General features: G+C 39.6%; 1 protein-coding gene across 2 annotated transcripts in view; it reads right to left on the reverse strand.

The window, feature by feature from the left end:
* Nucleotides 1-26,762, reverse strand: part of PRORP (protein only RNase P catalytic subunit) — a 46,325-nt gene that overhangs the window by 13,313 nt on the left and 6,250 nt on the right. For both annotated transcript variants that reach the window (XM_068683342.1, XM_068683343.1), the window contains one exon: nucleotides 14,466-14,573. In XM_068683342.1, coding sequence (XP_068539443.1) covers nucleotides 14,466-14,573 — 108 coding nt within the window. The remainder of the gene's footprint in view (nucleotides 1-14,465; nucleotides 14,574-26,762) is intronic.

Consider the following 26,762-nt stretch of genomic DNA (forward strand, 5'->3'; position numbering starts at 1 on the left):
TATAGGTGATATAGGTGATTCTATCGGTGATTATACAACAGTAGGAAAATAAGCATATAAAAGTTCAAAGGACACAAAGTCTTGCTTATGTGTTTCCACATCTCAATACTATCCTATGTTCTCATTCTTGAATTCTTCCTGCTTGTGCTGCTGTTTCCTCAACAGTACCTTCTCACTGTTCACTACACATAGTTTTATTGCACTAAGTACTGCATAAATATCCCCATTATTTTCATGAGCAAGTAAGTTATATATAAATGAAAAGGTATAAGGTTTTACTTATTTTTGTATAGGCTACAGAAGTAAAACTTCATCTGTCAGTGATATAGACTGTAAATGGAAAAGTTGTCCCAGCTGAAGTCTCAACTTCAGGAGTCAGCCATCTTTCACTGGAAACCCAGCTTGACATTACACTGGTATTTTTGCATTTCTACTATGTCTATAGCAGTTTTATATAAAAACTTATATAAAAAACTATCATTTCTCATTGTAGAAAGAATGTAAAAAGCTAGCTATTAGAAAGGAATATTTGTGAATTATATGCAGCTGTGCCAGTCTTTGATCTTGACAGGCTGAGTCAGAAGCTATGTTTAAGCACTGAAAATCCAAAATGTGAGCAGGACCTCTGGGTGTTGGTGGCAATGGCGATGGGTCGTTATGAAAATGAAAACACAAGATCAACTGATCTTTTCCACAGATAGGAAATAACTTGGTGCAGGACTGAGATCAGCTTTGTAAGATTGAAACTGACAGTTTAAAAGATACCAATGTTGTAGCTCTCACCACTGTCCCATGCAGATGTCTGAACAGCGTCACTGACCTAGTCTGATGCTGTGTTTTCCCCCTCTCCCATCTGTGGTTCAAAAAGTCCCAGACGGTACTTTTATTCTTTGAGGAAAGGTGCTGCACCAGATGGGGAGATCAATGTTATGGCAGACACTGCCTTGATGCAGTACAAGACACAGAAAACCTGAGCTTCTGCCATGGCAACCTACCTTTTAATAATCTAGAGACTTACAGAAAGACTTTAAAATACAGGCTATTTCTGTGCTCACAGGTAAACAGGCTTATGGTCCAGGTAGGATGGCACAGTAACCAACGGAACTCATCCATAAATCAACTGCTTGCAAACAATAAAAAAAAAAAAAAAGAATTAGACTACAGTATGAAGCAAATATTTATGACACAATTTTCACATAATTTTTGTTTCTTATTCCTACTATTTTGCAGTTGCTTGCTACAGATTACTATGTAGAGCTAAAGAGGCTACCTCCAAAACCAGTTGTTCCTATAAGAGCCATTTTCCAGTCCTTAACCCAAATAAATACATTAACCAACACTACCCAAGTCTGGTGATTTCTCTGTGAAAGATGAAAAAAATGTTTAATATGACAGAGAACATATCAAATGTTTTTCTTCAGCAGGACAAAAATCAGCAGAAATAAACTAAAGCACAAAGGTCTAAGGTGAAGAAGCAGCAATTAGGCCCAAGCCAGGCCTACCTACCCTGCACACATACCTAGGGACAAGGGATTTCAGCAGAGAGGGACTAAGGCAGGAATCTGTTTAATACTGGTATAAGCATAACTGGTATTTACTAGAAAACTTAGGGGGTTTTAATATTTCAGCATTATTCTTCTTGACACAGTTATTAACTCGGGTTGCACAGCACTGGAGACTCATGCTATTTTACTGCTAGTATCGCTGCTGCCAACATCTGGGCCTGGAGATCCTTGGCAGTGAAGGTCTGAAAGCCCCTCAGAGTGACTATGATTCACAAGATATAATTTACTTTGATGCTTTTAATATAAGTTTATTGGTAACAGTCTGCAGTACTCAGTATCTAAACACTGGCCAGGTCAGTGTTTATCTTAAGTATTTTTCTTTAACTCAGGAGATAAGATAGAGTATCTGACAAACAGATAATATTGTCAACTCCCACAAATTAATTGTAGATGATATTTGGCATTTGTCTAAAAGCTCCACCTCATGGGAACAAAGGGTTATATGAAAATCTTTGTCAACTTTGTCATTTTTTGCCCTTGTAGTCAGACAAATAAGCTTGTGAATACAATCACCACAAAGGCTCAGGTAATAGAAGCCAAATAAGAACATCCCACTCCCTATTTCATAAAAGGATCTACCTTCTTAAGGCAAATTTCATTTTGGGGACTCAGCATTATGGTTTCCAGCTGTCTGTATGTGACTACACCAGCCAGCCATTTGAGGAATTCTGCTGCATCTTTCCCTCCTTTGCCCATTCCCGTGGAAAGAACACCCACCCAAAAACACCCCCTGCAGCACCCAGGTCCAAACATCTGTGCTCAAGTGTAAGGGACTGCTGTAGCTTCAGAAGTATTTTGTATACAGACAATAAGCCAAATGTATCAGATAATTCAATGTTAAAACTCTTTCATATTAGTGGTTATGATAGCTAGGCTGGCAGAGTGATGGGGCTTGTGGAAATGAGAGTGAGTGGGGCAAGAAAAAAAAATTCTATTCTTTAGCATTAGTATTACTGAAAGCCCATTTGGGGATGCCCATTCAGTGGAAAGACAGAACTCTTTACTCTGTGAGACATGAAAATATGAAGTATGACATATGTATCGCTGAGAAGTGAAGATGTCAAAACCTCCATGTCTTTTATTTTAAACCACTTCCTTTAACTGTTGAGTCTTAGGGCCAGCATGCATAAATGGATTTAGACAGACAATACAAACCTTTACAGGGATATCACATGTAAACACAAATGGATTTAGATGCTGAAAGCAGTGCAGCAAAATTAACATTAGACAAACCCAGGATGATGACTCTTAGTAAGGATCAGGGTAAATCAACATCATTAAGACTGTCTGGTTCTGCTCTGTGGCTACCCTCTTGCATCTCTCTTACTGCCACTTTATTTATTTATTCAAATATGTACCAACTTAGGACTGCAGTGGAAGAAAATTCCTATCAATCAATCAATCAGGTAGCAATATAGGTAATAATAGCACTTAATAAATACCTATCTTCAATTTATAGAAACATAAATTTTCATTTAATGTAGAAGCTCAAATTCCAATGAACCACAAATCTAACATGCACCATCATACTACTTTTTTTTTCCATTGCAAAGCATAAGCAATACCTAGTTTACCCCAACATCACATAATTAGGAATAAACAAGGAGAGAAGGCATTAGCAAAGAGGATTCTTCCACATGAGCATACCACCTAAGTCAGGAATAACTCCATTGAACCATTGGATCTGAACTGGCTTTGAACTTCTGTTAGAGAGCTTATGCCTCTATGCTGATATACTGATAAAATTGCTTGGAAAATAGAGTATATGATGTTAAATAATTTTGACAACATCTTTAGCTTGTGACTCACCTGACTCATTATAACTTCAATGCATGTTTCCAGATAGAACTGTGAAAAGAACTGTTCAGATTATTAAAGAACTATCTGGTGAATAATAGATCAGGAGAAAACAGCATCACAAGTTAGTATCTCTGTGCAGAAAGGAAAAACACTACATACTTGTAAATATTAGTATGAAATACGTAAATGATTGGAAGTGGAGAATTTCCTAAGAGATAGGTTTCGTAAAAATACATGGCAGGTCAGTAAGTACGATGCCAAAGACTAAGCATTCGAAGTAATTTACATTGTAGTTTTGGGGATCATATTTAGAGAAAAATATTTATAGAATAGAAAATACAGATTTTTATTTGATGGATACACATAAAAAGTAGAAGTCTATGAAGCATCTAAATGATGCTTCATAGGGGTATTTCTTCATTGAATGGTTTTCAAAGTCTAATTTTTAAGACCTTGAGGTGGGTGTCTTTCTCGGAGGTCAGCTAGTGAAGAATTCTGTTGATGTACAGTGGTTAGTACCATGGGGCTGTAGAACCATGGCTACTAGTAAGTAAATACACATACACAGTTTAAGCTTCTAGTTCATTCTCTATCGTTTAGAAAAATGCACAACAAAAGATCTAAAACGTCATAAAACCATGTAAGCAGCATGAATTATCATGCTAAGAAGCAAATATGGAAACCGTTTGGAGAGTTTCTGCAAGTAACAAACAATATTCTGTTGCTTTACACAAAGAAATAGGAATGACCTTATACACAGGTCTCACCTCCACAGCAGTCAGCCATTGACTTGCTAACACTATCACTGCATGCCCATGAGGAGACCCAGCAGATAAAAGGCTCATTTTCAGGAGATCCTGCAACTCAGGGAAGATTTTGGAGTTTATTTCAGCTGGGGACTTTTCTCCTAGAAGCAGTCTCGAGAAATCCCCATTCTTCAGAGTTCATTCTATATGACAAAAGAAGTACCCATGCAGATTAACACTGCCTGTGTTAGAAATTACCCTCTGGTAATTTTTTAATGACAATTTGAATAGCAGTAGCAAAGGTAGCCATAGTTTGCTTTTTATGCTCTTGGTACTGGTATTCTTACCATATCACTACTGCTCCTCATATGACACCTAGCAACAAAATCATTTACAACTCCCAGCATGTGTGATAATACCTTAATTATATTTTGTATGAATAAATCAGGTCTGATTAGAACCATTAATAGACACACTTGCAAGGCTTCCAGGTATTTCACTTTTTATACTATTCTAGACTATGTTTTGATTGCATCGGTGTTCGGGAATTAGATGGAAGATGCCAAAACACTGTTCCCTTCTCCTGCTATCTCTGTTTAACCACATATTTAACCTCAGCAGAGGTGTACCACAAATGATCCACAGAAGACTGCAGTGGTTTGCTGTAGTGTCACAGACTCGAACTGCCTTTCTGAGGCGCAATTAATTTTGAATTTTATTTAAAAACGTATCATTAATCTCTTACAATTAAGTAAGAAAAGATATTGGGAAATTTCATTCTATGAGATATAAGAATTTACTTTAAAAATAGTGAAAATTTCACAAAAAGCTTTGGCTTGTTACACTACCTACAAGAAATCTGCAAGACCTGAATACTTCAGAGTTGCTCACAGTCAAATGGGAGACCAGCAGTTATATAGTGAAGTGCTGCTCTCCCCAGTCCTATTTGAGGAGCTTACTCTTTAGCCCAAGAGTAGCCCTTATTTTCATCACATGCACTCAGGTACAGCAAATACCCTATCAAGAAAGGAACACAGTTAAAAATAAGAAAGACAGATAAATTCATGACACCTAACTTGTATAACTGTATGCAATATTTAATTCCAGATGATTTATAAAGAATACGTGCTACCTATTTCAGATGGCCTGAAAAATTACAAGGTAGCTGGAAACTGCAAATGGGTAATACCCACCATTTTCTCAGCACATAAAGTAGAGGCCACCATACAAAATTATCAGACAGAAGGTTTAAAAGAAACAGAAGCACAGACATTATATCATATCTTTTGTAATTGTAAAACTCATTGCCACAGGATGCTTTGAAAACCAGAAGTATTTGGGGAAAGTAATTAAATAAATTTATCACAGAAAATTCTATCAGTGGCAATTACATCTGTTATTCGGGAGGCAGTTTTTTCAAGAGTAAATAAATAAATAAATAAATCTGGGAGACTATAACAACAGGAATCATCCCTCCAAACTTGGTAGAATTTGAAGAGTGAGATCCTCTTGCATCTGATGTACAAAAATCAATACTAGACAAAGGTATGTTTTTCACAGTAAATGTTTGATGCAGGAAGTCATCTGTAACGGGAATGGTATTTTGGATAAGGATTAAGTGTTCCTACAATTTTTCAGTTGGAAATACAAATTCTTGTGAATTGTTTTTAAATAAGCATACTGCTAGTGCAATCGTGTTTGCAGTATGGAATCTTATCTGGTGAAGTTGATTCAGCTAGAGATCAACTAGATTCAAATAGGACTTTGTAAACTATTTTCTTGTACCAGACAACATGAAGCAATCAGTTTACAGAGAGATTTAGATTAAAATCCATGGAGAATTCTACTCATTTTTTCCAGAATATTAAAATATTAATAATAATAATTTACTTTAACTCTGGTTTTAAATTTCACTGCAGGTTTACAATCATTTTATAACTTCAATTTTATATGTATTTAACTACCTGTATAAACCTCTATCCCTATACACCTCTTTCACTCTAGCTCTACAAGTAGAATTCAGCTAGAGAAAAAACAATAAATGCAGCTTAATAGCTTGCTGAATCATTAATCACCATGTCAATATACTGAGATCCCCGGAAATAACCCACTGTGCAAGAAAATCTAGGTTTTCATAACTTCATAAATAAATCCAAACGGAATTTAAGCTTCTGCTTCATTGTACCTTTTCTCTGTGAGACACAGCTTCTAAACATGTGTACTTTCCTACTTCTACTAAAAATAGAATATCATTTATAAAAGCCAAGTGTGAATCAAAAATTTATTGCTTTTCACTGTACATAAATCCAGATGTACATAAATGAATCCAATCATTGTTCTAAGGATTTTACCTATGTTACCTTTAAGATGACATACAAAGAAACAGCATTTCTCAGGCTCAAAGCAAATGCTTATTCTTGCATAGAATTGACCTATAATAAACCAACCATCACGTTTTCTGCCCTGCATCCCCTATGTTAATACCACTATTCAATAGGAGTTTCCAGACACGGATCACTTCTAAAGAAGCAGTTCTGTTGCCTAAAGACCAGGTTTCAGATCTGGAATCACAGCATACCTCTTATTGCCACATGATAACATTTCCATAATTAGATGAATCAGTTGGGCTGCCCAAAGAAAGTTCACCTTTTGGTTTCCAAGGGAGAAGTGAAAACAGCATGACTGAAACTCGCCCAGTTCGGAAGATACCCTCATTTGACTTCGTCACCCAGAGTTTAGTGGGACTTCTCCACAACACAACAACCAACCTGTTGCTACAACTACAAAGTTCACCTGAGCATGAATCATCAGGGCATGTTCATTCTGCTCTGTCAAATTTCAAGCTCATATACCTGGTGATGTACAAGAATGATTATTATGAAAGATATGCAATTCCCCTTATAAAAAAAGGAGTGCTTGGGTGCTCCTGTACTTAACATTCAATTTGCTCCTATTGCCAAATACAGAGGCAGAAATGATAAATACCAGAGAGGAACCACAACAGGTCACTACGTTAATCACAAGTTTTTTTTGTTTCGTTTTTTAAATTCAGCCTTATAGCCAGAGGCCAACAACAGTAAGGGGAGGCACCACCAGAAAGTATTGGACTTAGGCAGAAAATGACAGGGAGAGGTTGTCAAAATGCCTGATAGTCAGATTTCTTAGTCTGTTCAGTTTTTGCTGCTACATTCTTCTCACCAGGAAATGCAAAATCAGATTGGGTAACTAAAATGAAAGTGGAAGCAAACATTCCTACTACTTGAAGTAGCATTTCTAGAATCTCTGACACTCGTGTCAAATACGCCTTCAACTATTCTGTATGTGTGTGAAGCTGAATGCATTAAATGCCCCTTTATTTCTCCTTTAGCCGCAAATAGAAAGTATCCAACTGTTCTGAAGAACTTCAAGGAGAAAAGATAAGACTCTTCAGACCTTTCCTCCAAGTTTGAAGCAAATGAGCCTATTCCCCTTCACCTCTCCTGAGGAGCTTAACAGCCTTGCTCTTCTTCTTGATCTAGTGGACAAAAATTCATGAACTGGATCTATTCTATTTAGCATGGCACAAATATGAGGGGGGATAAATTTCAGCTTATCAGTCTCTTACATGTGACTTCAGAGAAGAGATTCACTCAGTCCACCTGTTGAGATACTGAAGGACCCTCAGAAATTAACAGAGGAGAGATGAACTTCTTTAACTTCTTTACTGAAAGGGTTGTTAGGCACTGGAACAGGCTGCCCAGGGAGGTGGTGGAGTCACCATCCCTGGAAGTCTTTAAAAGACGTTTAGATGTAGAGCTTAGGGATATGGTTTAGTGGGGACTGTTAGTGTTAGGTTAGAGGTTGGACTCGATGATCTTGAGGTCTCTTCCAACCTAGAAATTCTGTGATTCTGTGAATGCACTGCTGAGTGTGACAGCCACACACCTCTAACACTAAAAATAAGTACACTTGCAAGACTACCTGTTAGTACTTTAGCTTCTTTCTATACTAAGATAGGGTCTGAATGTCAGGAGAGGTATCCTGTGACTAAACAAAGCAATGACCACGTTACACACATTATAGGTGATTTTCAGTGCATCCATCAAAGATCTTCATCCTTAGGATTTGAGCAATACTCAAAGGAAATGACAGCACAGTTCTGAAGACTACACAGATGTTGCAAAGACAGACATTTGTCCAACATTGAGTAACAGGGCAATGTTTAGTTATCATGGATATGTAAACTTGGACTATCATCAGAAGACAGAAAATAGAAAGATGGAAAAGGCTGGGAGCAAATAGACAAACACATCTGACGGCTCTGCTGAGTGGTAGGACAAGAGTTGGTAGGAGGAAGAATTGATGAACTGTCACAGTATGACAAATAAGACCTCTGTTGGATGTATTGATTCTGAACAGAGAATGACTCATGGATCTACTCAATTTTCGCTTCAGTTAAAGACAGTAAAGTAGTTGAACAAATCACAGATGTTGCCAAATGAGTCAAAGAAGAAAGAACATTCTTTTCCATGCATGACTTGATTTGGGGCAAATTTATTAATAAACGCCTGTTTTGCAGGACAGCTCATACAGTGGAGCTCAAGTTTTGTATCAAGTATCAGTGTCTCACTAATTATGCAGTTGATCTCATATACATGTAGCATGGCTAAGAACGGATTTGAAGACTAGGAAAAATCACCACATGAAAACATGAGTAATTAATTTTTTGTCAACTATATATATGTATATGTGTACAGGTGTTACTTTCTTTCTGTGTTTTTTAGCCTCAAAGTATTTTTTACTAAGTCAAGACCTCAGAGTGAAAGTTTTCTTTATTGTTTCCCCCAAATACCATATGCTCCAATATATTTTTTTTCTTTTTTAATTACAGAGGATTTATTGGTGCAGGAGACCTCAAAAAAAAAACAAAATTATACTTCAAAATTGATTGGGGTTACTAATCCAAGACAGTGATGGGTTATCGTGGCTGGTTCTTCCTCCCCCCTTATCCCCTCGTTTTTAAATCCCTTCATTTGAAGAGCTATTCCCTTTGTCTTGATATTTGGAGAACGAATCTTGACACTGGGAATAAAGTTCATATCAAAAAATGGTTCCTAGCTGAATTACAATGAATGATACTTCAAAGTTCTTCAATTCTGTGGCTGCTGTTAGGCTTTCTTTCAAAAACATACTAAGACCAGTCATCATTTCCTTGTAGACTACTATCCTATATCCTGTTCTTCTCCCCTGTCCTGATGAAAGTCTTCTCACTGTCAGCTTTCCCTTCAAAGCTGCGACTTCTCGCTATCCTCTTCCATACTACTAAAGCAGTCAGGGAGTCCAGGAATATCTAGCACAGAACCACTAGAGCAGGTAAAATTATAATATTAATTTTAAACTCTGAATTTCCTTGATAAAAATTAGAAAAATATTTAATATGAAAAAAAAAATCAGCAATAACCTGTGTTTGCTATGCCACTTGTGACCACATAGTTCATTCAAACAGCCCTTTGGAGGGCTGGTTACTCAGAGAGTAACCTCCATTCAACAAGTTTGCTGTTTTTTCCCCTGGAAGAAAGAGGAAGTATCTACCAGGCATGTCCTATCCCCGCTGCTTATCTCAGCACCCCAGCCTGCCCTTTTGAGCAGGAGGGCAGCTTTGGTGGCTCAGCTGGGTGACGGCTGCTGCGGGCGGAAGGAGGTGATGCAGGGCGGCTGCCAGCTGCTGCCACCGGGCTGGGATGGGAGGGGAACTGCAAGGCTCTGGCTTTGTCAGCTGTTGTACAGGCCCACTAAAATTTGCATGGGAATTATATGAACTTGTGTAGTCCAGTTATAGAAACGCTGGTTAAGTTTGGAAGTAACCGCTTTGAACTCTCCGCCAAGAGTGAAAACTATTTCTTTGTGCAGTATCTGCCTTAACAAATTCAGTCTGGAAGTATTTTACCAACCTTTTAGATGTCTGAGTTTAATACAGAGATTAGGGAGTGAAAAGTTAAGGCTGTGCTGGCCCCAACTGCTGAACTGTTTGAAGAAGGGAACTGTGAGTTTGCTTTGATCTGTCCCAACACACATTTGAGATATATATGCTCAGCTATGTCTAAGACCAGCTGGGTACAGCTATGAAAGGAGCTGGCTGCATACCTCATTTACAATAGAGCAATCTCAATGTATATTTAAAATAGTGAAGTGCTCTCCAAATCATGCTTGCCGATCATGCTCCCCCTGCCCGTCTCGCTCTCACCCCTGCCCTGGCCTTTACAATCTAGGGGTAGCTGGGAAGAGCTCAGAGGTCCCTGACCCCTCTCCTACATCCCAAGAGGGATGCTTCAGAGCCTAGATATCCCGCTTGCACTTAGAATCCCCTTGCTTCCAAGGAATACTTCTACCGAAAACAGTGATAAACAGGAAAAAATGCATCCGAGAGTTATGTAACAGTTTGTGTTTCAGAAGACAACCGGACGGCCAGCGCTTGGAAATTCCCTCTCTTGACCTTTATAAGGTGAAAGGCAGGAACACCACAGGGAGTCGGGGCAGCAGGGAACAGGGAGTTCCAAATGTCATTGTGTAGCTGCAGATTGATGTAATTACATACACCTGGAGGAGAGGATTAACTCTAAGTCACGACACAGCCAGAATGAACTTTGCTTAGTCAAACTGCGAGGATAGCTCAGTTTATAAACCATCAGCTTTGCAGTACAAATTGTGACTGACTCATCAAGGCAAACACACATCAGGTACAGTCTTAAATAGGAACAGAATGTAATGCCCAAAAAAGACACATGACAACTATTTTACACTTTACAGGAGTCTGTTTCTATCATTTGGATTATATAGCAAAAATAATTTCAATTCCGTGGTATCTTTTAATTAGGAATTAATTATAATGTCTAATTTAAAATGACACACTAAGTTGCAAAGTGTCGAAAAGAGGTACTTGCTAATATCCATTGCTGCAGCTTTACAGCGACCGCCTTCTAAAGCGATGCTCTCACCACTCCCTAGCCCTCAAAAATGCTTGTTCCCATCCTTATGCTACCTCCTCTTTTGTCAGTAATTGATGCAGCCGCTTGGTGATTTGTACCAGGAAACAGCCCTAGTTTAAAATCAACCTGGCAAAAAAGTGGATTGTAATTACAAAGTGACTGTGTCATATAATAGAGAAATTACCACAGAATATTCCTGTAAATCTGCCAAGTCAATAAGATTCATGATGATCTGCTAAGTAAGTGCTGGCTGTAAAGACTAAAGGTGCCTGGGGCTACTGGAAGTCACATATCTAGTTTTCCAGAATGTCAGAATACTTTGGGGATTACACAAGTAAAAGTCATTCCTTTAACTTCTGCTTTTTTTCCTTTTCTTCTCATCCCATAAGGTACTTGTGCCTTGCCCCTCCACCCAGCCACTTTCCAAGACACCTACAGAATGCCTAGAGGGAATTACAAATATTAAGCTGTTTGAAAAAGAAAGTAGTATTTTATCCATGTTTTATGGTATTTTTGTTAAATGTAAATAAAAATGAGACTGCACTAAAATTGCCACAAATCTTATGCCACCTCCTGTGTTTAACTATGACTTTTATTCTGATATTTACTCTAAATTGTATAATAGGTGGTCCAACAAGCTAATGATTGCAGCTTTTGACACAGGTTCTTGGAAATACACTCTAGTACTATTTCTCAAGAAGAGCAGACTAGGTCACTGAAGAATCACAACACGCCCCTCTTCTAAATTGGCCAGTCATACTACCCTAGCAAGCCACCCTGACCTTCACTGTTAACTTTCTCTATCCTTCAGACTCTGCCTCCAGCTTCTCTGGCATTTATTTCTCCTCTTTGTCCTCTCAGTTCTGCATTTTGTGCCCTGGACCTGCCACTTCCCATTCAGCTGCCTCTGCTGCAGGGACAGCGGCCTCCAGAGACAAAGCGCTTTATGGCAGAATTAGATCTCAAAGCTCAGGCTACAGCCTGCAGAGATCAGCAGACAGATGGGGCCTGCTCCCCCAGCACCAACACTGATCAGGAAAGCTACACCAGCAGAGATTCCTGTGGCCTTCACTTCCATCCTCTGGAGGAAAAGTTTGGAGACAGAAGAAAGGCTTGCTGTGTTTTGCATCACTGTTTCTGTTTCCTTTTATTTTGCTTAGCTGTGTCTTGAAAAAAATAAATAAACCAGAATACATGCTTCTTGTCCAAAGCACCTAAAATAAAAATAAAGGCACAATCCTTTCCTGACATGCTACAGTGCAAGAATTCAGGCTCATGAAGAAAGAAAATACTCCTAATTAGCATCCTACATACTCTCACATTTAAACTGTTCCACAGTTCAAGTGGATAAGTGCAATGTTCCACATTCAAGTGGATAAAACAGTAAACTCAGCAGTTAATAGAATGATCATGCATAAAGATATCTACCATTAAAAAAAAAAAAGAAGTATCTCAATGAATACTGGGGCTCAATAGAAGAAAAAAGTATTTAGTAGTTCATATGTCTAGAAGTATTTCTTTAGGATGGTTGGAGCAGCAAAGAAGCTATTTTGTCACTTAGAGCATGAATATACACTTCCTATAAAAATAAATTCTATCCAGCCAGTAAATATCTACAGATAAAAGGCACAGAAAAACTAATGGGCATTTTCATCCTCCCTCTTGTAATGACTTCACACTCTCAAAAATAGGACTGAGGTAACAAGAGCAGCAAAAGACCACTTGGCAGAAACTCCAAAAGATTAACATTTCGGGTGCATGTTGATGCAAAAACAATTAAAGCACCACAGCTTGTAGAACAAGTAAATTTTAGTTAAGAGAATCTTTCTCAGGAGGTAAGATGGGATGAGCCCAAGTTAGTGTTCTGTCGTGTAGGAAGGGAAAGCAGACGTCTTTATCTGTAAATACCTAGGATTCATGAAAGATCCAACTTGCATCTATACGGAATCATCTAAATGGAAGCTGATGCTGCCATACTGTCCTTCTGGAGCTGCTCAGCATCATAGACCCTAAAATCCTACCAATAAATACAGCAGAATCTAAAAAGCAATTCAAAGGCAGCTTATGCTGTTCAACATGCTAATAGCTCCTAGTAAGATTTCTGACCAGAAAACAGAAGTAATTATCCCACAAAACTGGGCTTGCTCTTTGCTCCATTGCCTCCAACGTTTAGTGAACATTCAAGACCCCGATCAGAGCTCGCACACTGGGACAGGCATGTACTGGTGCAGGACATCAAGAAAACAACACTTCGTTTCTCTTCTCCCTTCGGCAGCATAAATCTGTCTTCATAGGTCTTAAAATATTGTGCCGCTGCATGCTGCCTGGGATTCTTCTCAGATAATCGACACTTCCTCCATGATCCCATGCAAACAACTTGTGAACTTCCTTTTCTACTTTCATTCTAAGGAAAGTACCCTCTTCATGAGCCAGTATCTTATGAAAGTTCGTTGCAGCTCTTAAACATCTTTCAGCAGGTTTACCTCAGCTCCTTAGCTCAGCTGCTTTTATCTGCATATATGAAAGGATATCCTGCCTCTTCAGAATAGTTTTAAAGTAGTTCTAAGAACAAAAATGTATTTCTTGTAATTACTAGAAGTAAATTACTTCCTTTTTTTAATCAAGCTCATTTATAACTTAGTTTTAATTTCAAGAGCTTGAAAGTTTGAAGACTGGCTTTGGAAGACATGTGAGGAGCTACTTTGTTATTCCTAATTTAAAATAAATATTTCATTGGAAGTACAACAACAAAACATTAAGCCATTTCTTAGTGAAATGCCAAAAAGGACTGCCAAGAATTCTCAAAGATTGAGAAAAGTATTCTCAAAGGTACTGGCAAAGAAGCAGGATTATTCTTCTAAAAAATCACCAAGTGGAAAGAACTAAAGCCAGTCTGAGTTGCCCTTGTAAGAACAGAACTCAAATGATTAAGACAATAAGAAGTGAAATAAAGTTTAAACTTAGAAAGGATGCAGTCTGAACTAGGGGGTTATCTCAAGAGAAAGGCTTACCAGCATTAACTGCATTAGACTGTATCTTCTCTAACAGTAGGTTTATTCTGTTCTCCATTGTTATGAAAACAGAGAAACACACAACATATGTCCTAGTAAAGTTACTATCAATAACTTATTTCTAACTATGAGCACTGCGTACAAGGGAAATTTATGTATCATTTTATATGACTAATACAGTTAAGTATGTAAGAACCACCATCTTTCCACTGATCATTTTCATTTGTAAAGTTTAGATAAGTCTTTGGACTTATTGTAACATGCTACAAAAATGTTTGACCAATCTCTCAAGAGGGTAAGTAATAATGAGTCACTAATTGTTTCACCATCAGCCTAAGCATACACAAAACTCTTAATTAATATTTAACCAGCACTTACATTTTCACACTGCAACTTTCTGGGTTTTATGTGGGAAACATTGAGTCCATCAATAACAATATCAAATGGAAGTCGATTTTCCACAAATGTTTGAAAGGCTTCAAATTCCTGAAATAAAGAAAGAAAGAAATTGAAAGGGTATGGGGAAGAATATGTTTAGTTTAGCACAAAGTTTTCATTCCGTTTTTATTAAAAACAAACAAAACAAAACACTACATCTCTCATTTTTCCTTTGTTGATTACAATTCACATCTTTACTTCCATATTTGCTAAAACAAACATATGCACAAAATTGTACCTTCTTTAGCTATAAATGTTATAGTGGATGCTTTCAACATAATTTTAAGTTACATTAGTGCTGAAAACCAAAACTTGCAGTCATCTAGATTTAAAAAAAAAAATATATAACCAAACCAAACATTTTTGTAAAGATACATGTCTATAGTCATTGTTATGGAACAGCTGGGGAGCAAAGCAATACTGCTGGGGTATGACACTATTGCTAATATTTCCAAAATGAGAGCATCATGCTAAGTTTCTCTGTAAGAATTCTGAAATCCTTGAATGCCAGTCTTTGGATAATAGGATCTATGTTTAAATAAGCATTCATTTACTAACACAGCCCTCCATTTGTGAGAAATGCACAGCCTTAAGCCCAGCAAAACAATGAACTTCTTACTAGGTCAGAAACATAACGCAGTGATTGAGCAAACAAAGAGCATCCATCCTTTTTTTTTTCCTAACAGAAGGAAAACCACAATTGCTTTAGCCCTGAGAGCCCAAAGGAGAACAGAATACAAAGTCTTAATCAAGTCTTCAGGAATTCCTATTTTGATTTTTGAGTAAAGATCTAGTGTTTTCAGCAGATGCTTGCATTAGATTTCTACTTCCTGCTGATATTGTGCCAAGTGGTGTGCAGTGACCTTGTTTCATAATAGACCCTTCTACCAACAGGTAAAACTTACTTGTCAGGTAGCGGAGGTTTCACAGCCCCAGGTGCTCAGTGACTGTCACAACCATCACAAATTTCATCCCTTGGGCTTAAAATTCCAGAACCACTCTTCTAATCTTACTTTCTCCCATTTATCCATGTAGCAATAAGTAAAACGAAAGAATTACAAGCCCCACACCAAACCAAAAACCTTTATAGCATTTATAGCAACTCTTCCTCAAAGAAAGAAATGAAATAATTTATTTGCTCAGAAGATATACTGCTGTCAGGCAGTACCAAATGATCACCGACTTCAAATTTAGTCAGGATGCTTATGACAAATTACACTAGAACAAGGGTTACTTGTATGCAGAGTACAAGCAAACCAAGGAAGATAAGAGTGCATCATTCAGGTGTTAAAATTGCAGTTACCAGCAGAGGCAGTGGGGGCAAGAGAAGCAACTCCAGAAAATGAGGATTCCTGGCTGCCAGGCTCATTGGACTCACCTGTGGTTCACCATCAGGTGAGCCACCGCTGTAATGCTGGAGGGCTGGCTGAAAGGAGGGGAAGGCAAGAAGGAGGAAAACATATGCAGGGCAAATGAAGGTAAAATAGGAAAGTTTTGAGATAAAAAAAATCAGTAAAAATGGAAAAGACAAAGTGGAAGCAGATGAAAACATGTGGTAAATACTCCAGTAGAGTGCTATTTTCCCAACGCCAACATTATTTGACACAACACTGATTACAGTCGAGTACACATTTTTAGAAAACACGGTGTACATGCAGCCTGGTCTTCAAGGGCTCAGTGCAATACAGAACAAACACTTTGTGAAGAATCCTTAAAGAGGCATTTTATTTCAAGTGCCAATAGTTATGGAGCAGTTCCTTGAGGGCATGGGTTTTCCCTGCCGGGCAGAGTGCCCTACCAAGCAGACACTGCAGCACAAGCTGGGTGGGCAGCAGAGGAGGCGGGCAGGGGGTGCTCCCCTCAGCGCTTCGCTCTCTCTCCTCTCCCAGCAGGAGCTGCCAGGAGGGGCCTGCTGAGCAGGACAGGCTCAGTGCCTCTCAGCAGCCAGCTCCTGGCTCTCCGGTTTACTTTTTGAGCAGGGGAGAAGCTGCATGCCTTACAGGGCTACCTTGCCCCCCACCTTGCCCTGCCATCTGCTCCTGGCCACATTTCCAGGCCCAGCCCCAGCTGAGGCCTGTCAGCGAGCGCTGAGCGGCTCTTCTGCCTCACTACCAGGAAACACCGCAATACAGCAGGGAGAGAAAGAGAAAACACTCCCAATACCAGTAAACGACGCGATTCTGGAGGAGGAGAAGGCTTGCTGCCACAGGAGACTGCTTTCCACACAGGGGGAGATGAGGAGTTAATGGCCATTTGTCTTTTGCACTTACTCTGCTAGGTTTAATTTATGTCATCAAATTCAGAGGACTCCTTAGTGACAAGCCGTAGAGAGATTAAAAATCCCCAAGGATCTCTTCATTTTCTCCTCTCTACCCATGTTTCCCCAGCAACACACAAGACTGCTCCTTTCCTTTTCCAGAAAAACAAAACAAAGCAAGAAAAATACAATACACAACACACCTGAAAGAACCACAGAAGATCCAGGTCTCTTTCCCTGAGCTTTTGAGATGTCAAATTCACCATCCTCTTCAGACACAGGGAAGGAAAAGGGCAAACCCTGGGAGGAAGCAGCAGGCTATGCCATCCAGATGCAGTATAAAGAGTTATCCATTCATACACACTGACTTACGCTAGAGGAGAGAAAGTATACAGCTTGAAGGATGCTAGTCTTTCGAAGATCAGGATTTGTCTGTATTTTATCCAAATCTTACAGCTACTGTAATAAAGAGATGATTCATCAACAATTCTCTAAAGATAATCCCCTCACTAGCCATCTGGACAAAGAAATTGAAAACCTTCCTTATAAAAAGTAATTAAGCAGAGCACAGCTGCAGCCAGGACACAACTGATCAGGGGAAGCCAGACCCCAAAATCGCCCATGTGGTACACCAGTGATGTGAAGGTTGATTTAGGCAAAAAGAATCCGAACAGGCTTCCCCTTCCAAACTGAGAACACACTGCCTGACCCAAACACACTGGTGTGTTTGCCAGACAGGGAGATAATGGGTACAGGAATCCAAAAAGGAACATTTAGATGAAAACTTCCTGCTGAACACAACAGGGAGCACTTCTGATGAACCCTTACAAGATGCCAACAAGTAGCGAGACATCTCTCTTTACACACAAGAGCACTCAAACACGGCAAACACTACAGCAATCTCTAACTTGTTCCAAATGGGTTTGCCTCAAAAAGATGCTGAGGAGAAGTTTCTCTTAACGCCAAGGAGCTAGAGAAAAGCGCTGCAATGAACTGTGCAGCAATTCTGCTCTGTTTGCTGCCAGGAGGCTGTGCGCCTGGTGAACGTGCCTCGCTGCAACAGGAACATGGGCAGCCTGCAGAAGGGATGTTGCTGTAGTACCCCGTTGTACACTGCGTGCAAAAGAAAAGGGAATTGGGAAAAAAAAAAAAAAAAAAAAGCCTGATTTCATTCATTGCCTCGCTGGGAAAATAGGGAAATGCCAGCTACGCGATCGTTAGAAGTGATTCACCGCCACTTTTACTAAGAGATCTTATGTTTGCAAATGGACACCACACTGACTAAATCGATTTATTACTAAGAGCCAGCCATAACAAACCCATTATGGAATTTATCCTGACATAAAGAAGTAAAGACATTTAAAATATTTTTTTGTTTAACCACTAGCGTGTGGATAGCTGAAGTCTATTCATATCTCAGCCAACGCACGAAGCGATTGCACATTTTTGGTACTCCACACCAGCTGGATATCTCACGCTGTATTTCACCATTGTTTTTTACTGGTATGTACTGGTGTGGCTGCAAAAAGAGGTGTTTCTACCTTCTTCCTTCTCTTAGCCATTCAGTCCTAGTCTAACCCCACTTCTACCTATACAAACACGTCTGTTGGCACAACAAGGAAGGCTGGAGCGGATTAAGAACAGATCCAACGTGAGCTGAGCCAATGGAACAGACTCCAGCCTGCACCAGTTCCCCTGGTCAGGTCAGAGCACAGAAATCTGTACTGGCACGACGTGCAGAAAGCACACAGAGAAGGAATGAGGCTGGGAGCAGGTGAGACTCCTGGGATCACCGCGTAGTGCTGACTGTGTTAACTCGGGATTGTGAAACTACAGAATTTTGAGAGAGTTTTGGTGATCTCTCAACCTGAAGTATTGGAGTGAAAGTTTAAGATTACTGAAAGGTTAGATCATAGCATTTTTTCTGCTCAAATCTAATTAGGAAATGCACTGGAAACTAGAAATAGAAATCATGGCCTTTCTCAAATTCTTCAACAATCCAAAATGTCCCCTAATCTAAATGCCAAAAAACAAAGTGATATAGCATACAAAGGAGATACATGAGCAAATCCATACAGGACTTTAAATACAAGAAAGGCCATTATGCTTATGCAAACACATGGAATTTGAAAAAAAAAAAACTACCAAAAGCTATTAAAATCACTGGAGATGCAGCTGCTTGTCACTCCTTCCAAACAAACGAATCTGTGCTCACTTCATAAATAAGGGTGGAGACACGACAAGTTGATTATGAAGTACAAATCTATAGTTACCAACATATATATTTGACAGAAGCATTCACCAAATTCTGAGTTTTGTACAACAGCAAAAGCAGTGCTTTCCCTCACCACGTTGAATGGCAATATACTCAAGTGCAAGGAAAGAGTAAACTCGAATGAACAGAATACGATATTTCACTTAAATATCACACAGCCCTACCCTACGAATCAAACAGTGTGTTTTTCAACACTGAAAGCAGCTTTTAGGGAACTGAAAACATTCACTTTTTATCAGTTTCATAAAACGTAAAGTGATGGGGGCTGCTTTGTTTTTGGCAGTGTTCTCTGATATCAGAAGAAAAACACAGGAATGAGCATTAGTGTGTGAGAAATAAAATTCAGCTGTCAAACTGAAATCCAGCCAATTTCTTTCAAGGCGCCTTGTGTTGCAACTAATGGAGCACTCTTAAGTCTGTTTGTTGCTGTGCCTGAAGGGTTTAAATATTTCCCCCACAGTTTCAAAGCCTGGAAATCCCCTTCAAACCCGTATAAGCAGGAAGGCTTTTCTCAGTATTGTGTATGGTAACACTATGTACTCTGGATTGCATACGATTTGTTTGCCCTCTATTATTATGTCTGCAATGTTAACAAACAATGCAAGAGTCTCAGGCTGCTGTGTCTGTAACCTCCAGAGAATCTGTCACAAACAAGAAGGCCCTGGGGTGGCAGGCAGAGAGCAGGCACACTGGCAGTGCCGTTGCAGGACTTGGTGCTGGCTGATGTGGGTCCATCACACCAACAGTGCAGAACTCAGGCCTCAGCAACACAGGCAGTGCACTTCTGAGATGTCCTTCCTGAGCACACTTACCATGGAGGGAGGAACGAGAAGTTTGTGACGCTGTCCTCAGTGGAAAAATGCCCTCATCTTTGCCCTGCTACCTTTGGAGATGAACTTGAATAATGCTGTAACAGGCATTTAAGACAGACAGTGGAACAAAAAAGCCATGCAGTGTGAACTGACTAAAAAAAAAAAAAAAAAAGAGCATCCAAGCACACAAGGCAGACTAGCACTTACTTACTGCTAATCCATAATCTCCATGTGGAAGGATGCCTCATGAAAATCAGAGAGCCAAATATACCTCTCTGCTGCTTTCTCTGTTATGCTGGTGCAAATGCTTAAAGTGGATCTAAGCAAGGAACAGATTTAGCTGAAAAACCACCCAAGAGAAAATAAAACTTGATTTTGTCATCTAGGCTTGTCCACAGGGCTACGCTCACTTTTTTCCTGGCACACTTTAAGGGGGCAAAGGGGACAGGAATGAGCAGCTGGTAGGGTGGTAAGGCAAGTTGTGCTAGTTTGAAAATCACGCTGCCACCAAATGCTTCCACTGACTAATATTTGCAATCTCAATAGAAACAGCAACTGTTCTGGAGAACTGAATGGCACCAAATGTTCTAACCCTATTTTAATATTTCTGGAAACAATCCAGAGAATTATAAACCAGAATCTGTGCATTGAAGTATGATTGGACAGATTATGGAAAACTGTACAAAACCACTGGAAGACTATGATCTGGAGGAGTTTCATGTGCACATCTTTTGCAAAAGAGTATCTCAAAAAAATTATTTCCATGTGTCAATGTAAAAGTAGGTGAAAGAGAACCACATGACATTAATTACATTTTCAAAAAAAAACCTGACACGACTTCATAAAAAGCTACTAAACCACTGAACAAGCCATAGCATTTTCAAAAAGAGAACAAAGGGTCATGCTAAAAAATTAGCATCTTCTTTCAAAGTTCTGTACTAATTCCCATATGTATATGAAATATTTTATAGACATTGATGAAAGAGAATGGCACAGAAGAAGCCAGACCAATGATGAATACAAAACCAAATGCAATTTAACATCAAAAAGATGAAACAATGCATACTATGGAAAAAAGTATACTTACATTTTACAGATTTCTGGAGGAACTGTATCTACTCATAGGATCATCATGTGTAATGAAAACATCCGCTCATGTTGCTACTGTTCTAAAACAAACCTTATCAAATCTTAAGAGATAAGGCATTTGATAGATAACATGAAATTATTATAACTTGTTAAGCCATTCTAGTTACCATAAATCACAAGGAAGCCCCGTGTTAGAAATTCCACATAGGTCTCCACAGCATCAGAAAAATCTGGGATTGACCACAGCTAGAGACCAGCTCCTTGATTCAGAAGCAAGCATTTTTGGTGATGGACCAAAGGATGAAATGGTAAGGGCCCATTTGATTATGCCCAAGTTCAAAGAGGTAAAATTTCAAAGTGTGTACAAGAACATGAGCTCATACTTATTTTACTTTAGAAGTATTATCAAAGAACTTAGCAATATTCAAAGGCAGAGAACACTGTCTGAAGAAGTCTGAAGATCCTAATTAGTGGAATGAACAAGCTGCAACTACCAGACTGTGCATCCAAGGGGTTCCCAATAAAATAATCTCCCTGAAAATGAACTACTCAGATTAAGATTAAGATGTTAGTTTAACTCTTAGGTGAAAATTTACTATTCTGACTTCACTTTTATGGCCCCTGTCTGGCTCTGTGATCAGCTAATGAACAGGAGAAAAAGGAGTGTTTTTTCAAGGTATGACATTCTAAAACCTTGATGATTTTTTTTTTTATTTCTTCTATTTCTTCTCTCTTTCTTTTTATATGTTCTAGCTAGTGCAAGGAAGATACAGATCTAGAAAATCATTGCATCAGCAAAGCAAGCGCATTTTAACCAAGGAAATGGCATTCAAAAAGATTATAAGATTAGAAACAGACTTTTCTTACTTGATTGCCCTAACTGGAGTATTGAGTATGCTAGGAGAATTTCCAAATACAGAGGTGACAAAGGAGCAGTTTGAAAAGACTGGGTGGGACAACAGAATAGGTTTAGACAATGGATTGGAAGAAAGGAACATTATTTTCTTATGTGGTGGCCTAATTTTGGAGCACAATGAGCTGATGGCAAAGTAGACAGTGACCTCAATAAAATCTCAATTCATTCCTTGTTAAATGAATCAAGAAAAGGAAGACTGGACCACCCCAGAAGATCTGACCCAACCCAGCAGAGATTCTCTAACACTGAGGTAATCAAGGGGAAGAAATAGCTAAATTTATTTCTTGCTACTGAGGAAGCAGCTTAGTCTTTCTATTCTCCTGCCAAAATAATCTCCATGCTTCTGTTTGCTTCCATTATCAGGAGCCTCTGGGGTAAGAGAAGATGCAAGAGAAACCTTAGAAAAATTCCAGCAGCCTTTGTCTCTCACCACCCATTTCCCTGTGCAGTCGTCCCTCTTCCCCTCCTCTTCCTTCCTTCCTTCCAGAAGTTCTCTGCTCTCTAGCAGATCATATCACAAGAAGAGCGTAACATCCACCCTGAATTAAATGGAGGCAGGAAGACAAAGTATGCAGGATAAATCCTGCAGCTTGGGCTGCACCACTCTCATCGTGTCTGGGCGGTCTAGTACTGAAATTATCCCAACATCCACCATGAACCATTACCCACCTTTATTCTACACTTACTAAACCTGCAAGATTCAGCAGTGGATCGAGCTCTGAAGCTAGCCTCCTTTCTAACCCCCAAACTAACCTAGCCAAAACACTGCAACCAAAAGAAACCTGCAGCTAATCCTGAGCCCCTCAGATCTCCCCTGTTCCTGTGGCACGTTACAAGACCTAGCCACATACCTGGCTTGAGGCAACACAGGATTCTGCTGTACTGACTACTAACCCCCTCCCAATTGAGTCCAGTGGCCCATATGTAGCAGAGAAATAATAATTAAAAAAGTTCAGCCCTATCTACAAATGTTGTGTCTCATCTTCGTAGGTTTTCCTAGACCTGTGACAGATAGGACTCTTCATGATCCAGGAGTCAGCAGGACTAGTACTGGTGTATTTAATTCTAATTGCAATGTTAACCCTATTCTTATCCATAATCCAAGCTCCACATTCATCCCATAACTAAAAATTAGCCAAAAGGCAGTGATGGACTTGATCATCACTGTGTTATTCTGCAACACCTGTAAAATCATCTGTAGAATAAAAACTGTTCAGCACTGGTTGTCCTATAATGAAACAAGTTATAAGCCATTTTTTTGATCCATGTTGTTGCAGACTATTGTAACACATTTGTTCCTACTGATGATCACTTCTAATCTAATGCTGTGACCAAACCACAGCCATACTGAGTGAGGGCTCCAAGTATTTTAACTCCCAAACATCAACTCTTGCCTTAGTCTTGTCCATAGCCCAACACCAGCACGCACCCAAATGGCTACCAGTAAAATCTTCACATACACTGCTATTAGCTCTCATTCAATCCTAATGAGCTTCTAAGATGCTACCAATAACTCGACTTCTCCAGGGCCTGCTGTCCAAAACAGCAACCCCCAAACAACAGACTTTCAGGACTTTTGAGATTCAGCCGTACCAAGATCCTCCATCCTTGCTATCCTGAAACCCCGTCCTACCTACAACCCAAAAGAACCACAAGAAGTATCCCTGCCTAAAAAATCCCCGTCCCAGCACAAAGTGCAGCGTTCACCAACAGGCCATATTTTTGTACTCCTACTGTATGTAAAAACTTAAATGGGAATTTGAACCTGTGATGGCACACACCTAGGAGCAAAGGGGGACACACGAAGCCACGGGAAAAATCCCACCCGGCCCTCTCCTTCCTTCCTCTCCTCAGAAAGTCCTTTGCTCGCTGGCACTGACAGCAAGAAAGTAGCATATATGGGAGCAGGGGTAGAGGAGGTAAATGGCACACACAGCCTGGGCGTAGCACACCCCATGCACTGTGAAGAACGAGATGATCTTGCTAGAAGCTGAGACTGCGTCAGACAGTTCTGGAGTACGTACACTTTTTGAAACTAGTAACCTACTCCATTTAGAACACAACTCACAGCACAAAGGGCTTTGGGGCAAATTGTGCAGTTGGGATGTGCACTGTAGGAAAGGCATCAATCTGAAAGCTGACAGAGAGCTTTATTTTCCATGCTCCTTGGAAACAGCAAAGCCTCATTCAACTGCAAAAATAACAGCGATATGAATGGGTCACTTCCTCTTCTCTTATACTGTAGAAGAATTTGTAAACCCCCTTTACACAATTACCCAGACCTAGTGTGGGGACTTTACATGCCCACAAACCCATCTCTTCCTGCCAGCGCACACACACACATCTGGCAAGTGCTTCCTTCCTCCTGCACAGCAGCCCTTACCAGGGGCATGAAGTAGCTGTGATGGGAATGAAATGGCTGCATTCATAGACCTGAGAGAAACAGCTGAGAGCAGCTGAGCATGGAAGTCCACAGCAAAAGATGCTGCTGCCTCTCAGGATACTGATTTTATCATCTCAGGCTCCATAGCAGAGCTGCCAATTAAATGCAGCCAGAGTAAACAGGCATCCAGCTGAAAGCATCACACGGACACGGGTACAAATGTGACAGTCCTGTTACGATTGTTTTCTTCCTGTATCAGCTGCAAGGTTGCAGCTTGCTACATCTGACCAGCATCTGACATCCTTGTTATACAACTTTTGGTGGTTGTGAACAAAAATCTGAACTGATGGCTATTTTTAATGTGTCATAGGTATTTTCTCACCACAGATGACCAGTTACATAGTCCATCTTTTCAAAAGATTTGTATTGTACGCTATGTGTCATCCTAAATTGTTTAATTTTCTTTTCTAGAAGTATCTAAACTCAAAATCTGATTTTTTTTTTTAAACACAGCACAGACTAGTGTTGGAGGATCCTCAATAAAAAAAAAAAAGCAATGATACTGCTGTAAGACAGCAGACTATTCCTTAGTGAAGAAAAAGGAAAATTCCAAATGCCTTACAAATGCAATTTAAACAGAACTTTTTTAGAGCTCAAAACAACTCAAACTGTTTCCCTGATTAATCATTTTGTTGCAAGAAGCACTGATGCACTGAGGAAAATTAGTTAAGTGAAAACAGGGAATAGAAAGTCAAAATATTTTCTATTGCAGCTACTAGAAAAACGTGACTGCCTGGAAAATGCAAAACCCCCTCTCTCATTTATTTGCCTACATCGTGACTTCAGCCTCCTCACCTAGCTTCCTCTCTGGAAAACCCTGGCTGCAGGAGAAGTCGCAGAGTTTGGCACAGCAAAACGGGATGGGATATTTTCTTTGCCACGTCTGCTTTCACAGAACAAAGGCAGCAAAAAGTCCCAAAGTTATTTCTGGAAACCTCCAACACATCACAACGCTGCTTGGCCTCTGTCACACCTCCACGCTCAGCTCCCAGAGTGGGAGCAGATTTGGAGCCGTGCAGGCAGCAGGGAGCACACCAAGCTCACTCCCTCCCTGCCTCCTGCTGCCCACCTGGACCGAGGCCGACAGGGAACTGCCCTAGAGAGGCAAATGACAGAAATTCAGCTACCGCAATAATCAGCAAAATCTATGGGCATCCGAACTTAATGTGGATTCTTTGTTTCAGTAAACTGCATTCGCTAGATGGATCAGGTTCATTTCCACTATTGCTCAACTGGGGCACGAAGGACCCATTACAGAATTCCCTAGCTGAGCTTCCCCCCTCCAGCCAATGCTGCTAATCTAGCCCTGTGCACTTCACACATTGGAAATTTTCAGGACAGCAGTCACCACAGAGAATGTGACTGAAGCTTCATGGACTGGACAGTTAACTGTTTCAGGCACTGAATTTTTGCTGTTGCTTTCTTTAATGAACCTACCTTAATTATAATTTTCCCAAAGGTGTTTGGAGAACAAGTGAAGTTAATTTACAGCATGCAATAAAACACCTCCTTTTGTTTATCTTGTAATATTACAGAACACCAGTACCCACTAAATACTTAAAATTATTGCTACATTTTTAAGGATAATTTCATTCCCCTCTATAATTCACAGCCAGATCTGCCAACAGTCCTGAACTGAGGAGAGAATCTGTGTAGAAATTAGGTATCTGAACAACAGGCTTCATACACTACAAGCACCCTGACATTAACCATTTCAGATTTCTTTAACTGTTATACATGTGCAAGGGCTGTGTCTGCAGAAAGCCTTAAAAACAAACCTGGCATCCTCTCCCGTATTTTCAGAACCAGTGAAGAACAGAGGTGCCAGCTGCAGCAAAATGACATCAAAACCACCACAAGATGTGGTGTGGGCTCCACCTAGTGGAGCTCAGCTTCATTCAGCATCACTTTTGCTGGATCTCCACACGAAACGAGTAAGAAGCAGAACTGCAATATGTAATAGTCTATGGTGGGAATTACTCCCTCTCGTATGTATACAACATCCTTAGAAGAGCTTGAGGCTCCTGATGCATACTGTAATTATAAATATGTAAGTGCATCTTTAAAATCAAGGGCTAATTGGTTGGTCGGTTGTAAAATCTGAGTAAACAAAATGAAAAGTGGATCTTTATTGTTTCTGGCAAACAGTCACCCAACTGAAAAATCAAGTATTCAGCGAGCACATAAACACAAGCTTCATATATGAACTGAACTTCTGAAACGCAAGGACATCTACTTTTTTTGCAAGCTCAAAATGCTACATCTTACTTTGTTCTACTTACTAAATTTTATTCCATACTTAAAACATAGCTTTGGAAGGATTAAAAGATTTCCACAGCTTTTCATTTTTTATTTTAAAAAATATTTTTCCAAGTTTCCTTTACATTTTAATTATTTCAGTATCCACTAATGACTGGTTGAAAATGTAAGAACAAAAACAATACT

This window comes from Anas acuta, chromosome 5, assembly GCF_963932015.1.
Source record: "Anas acuta chromosome 5, bAnaAcu1.1, whole genome shotgun sequence".
NCBI lineage: Eukaryota > Metazoa > Chordata > Aves > Anseriformes > Anatidae > Anas > Anas acuta.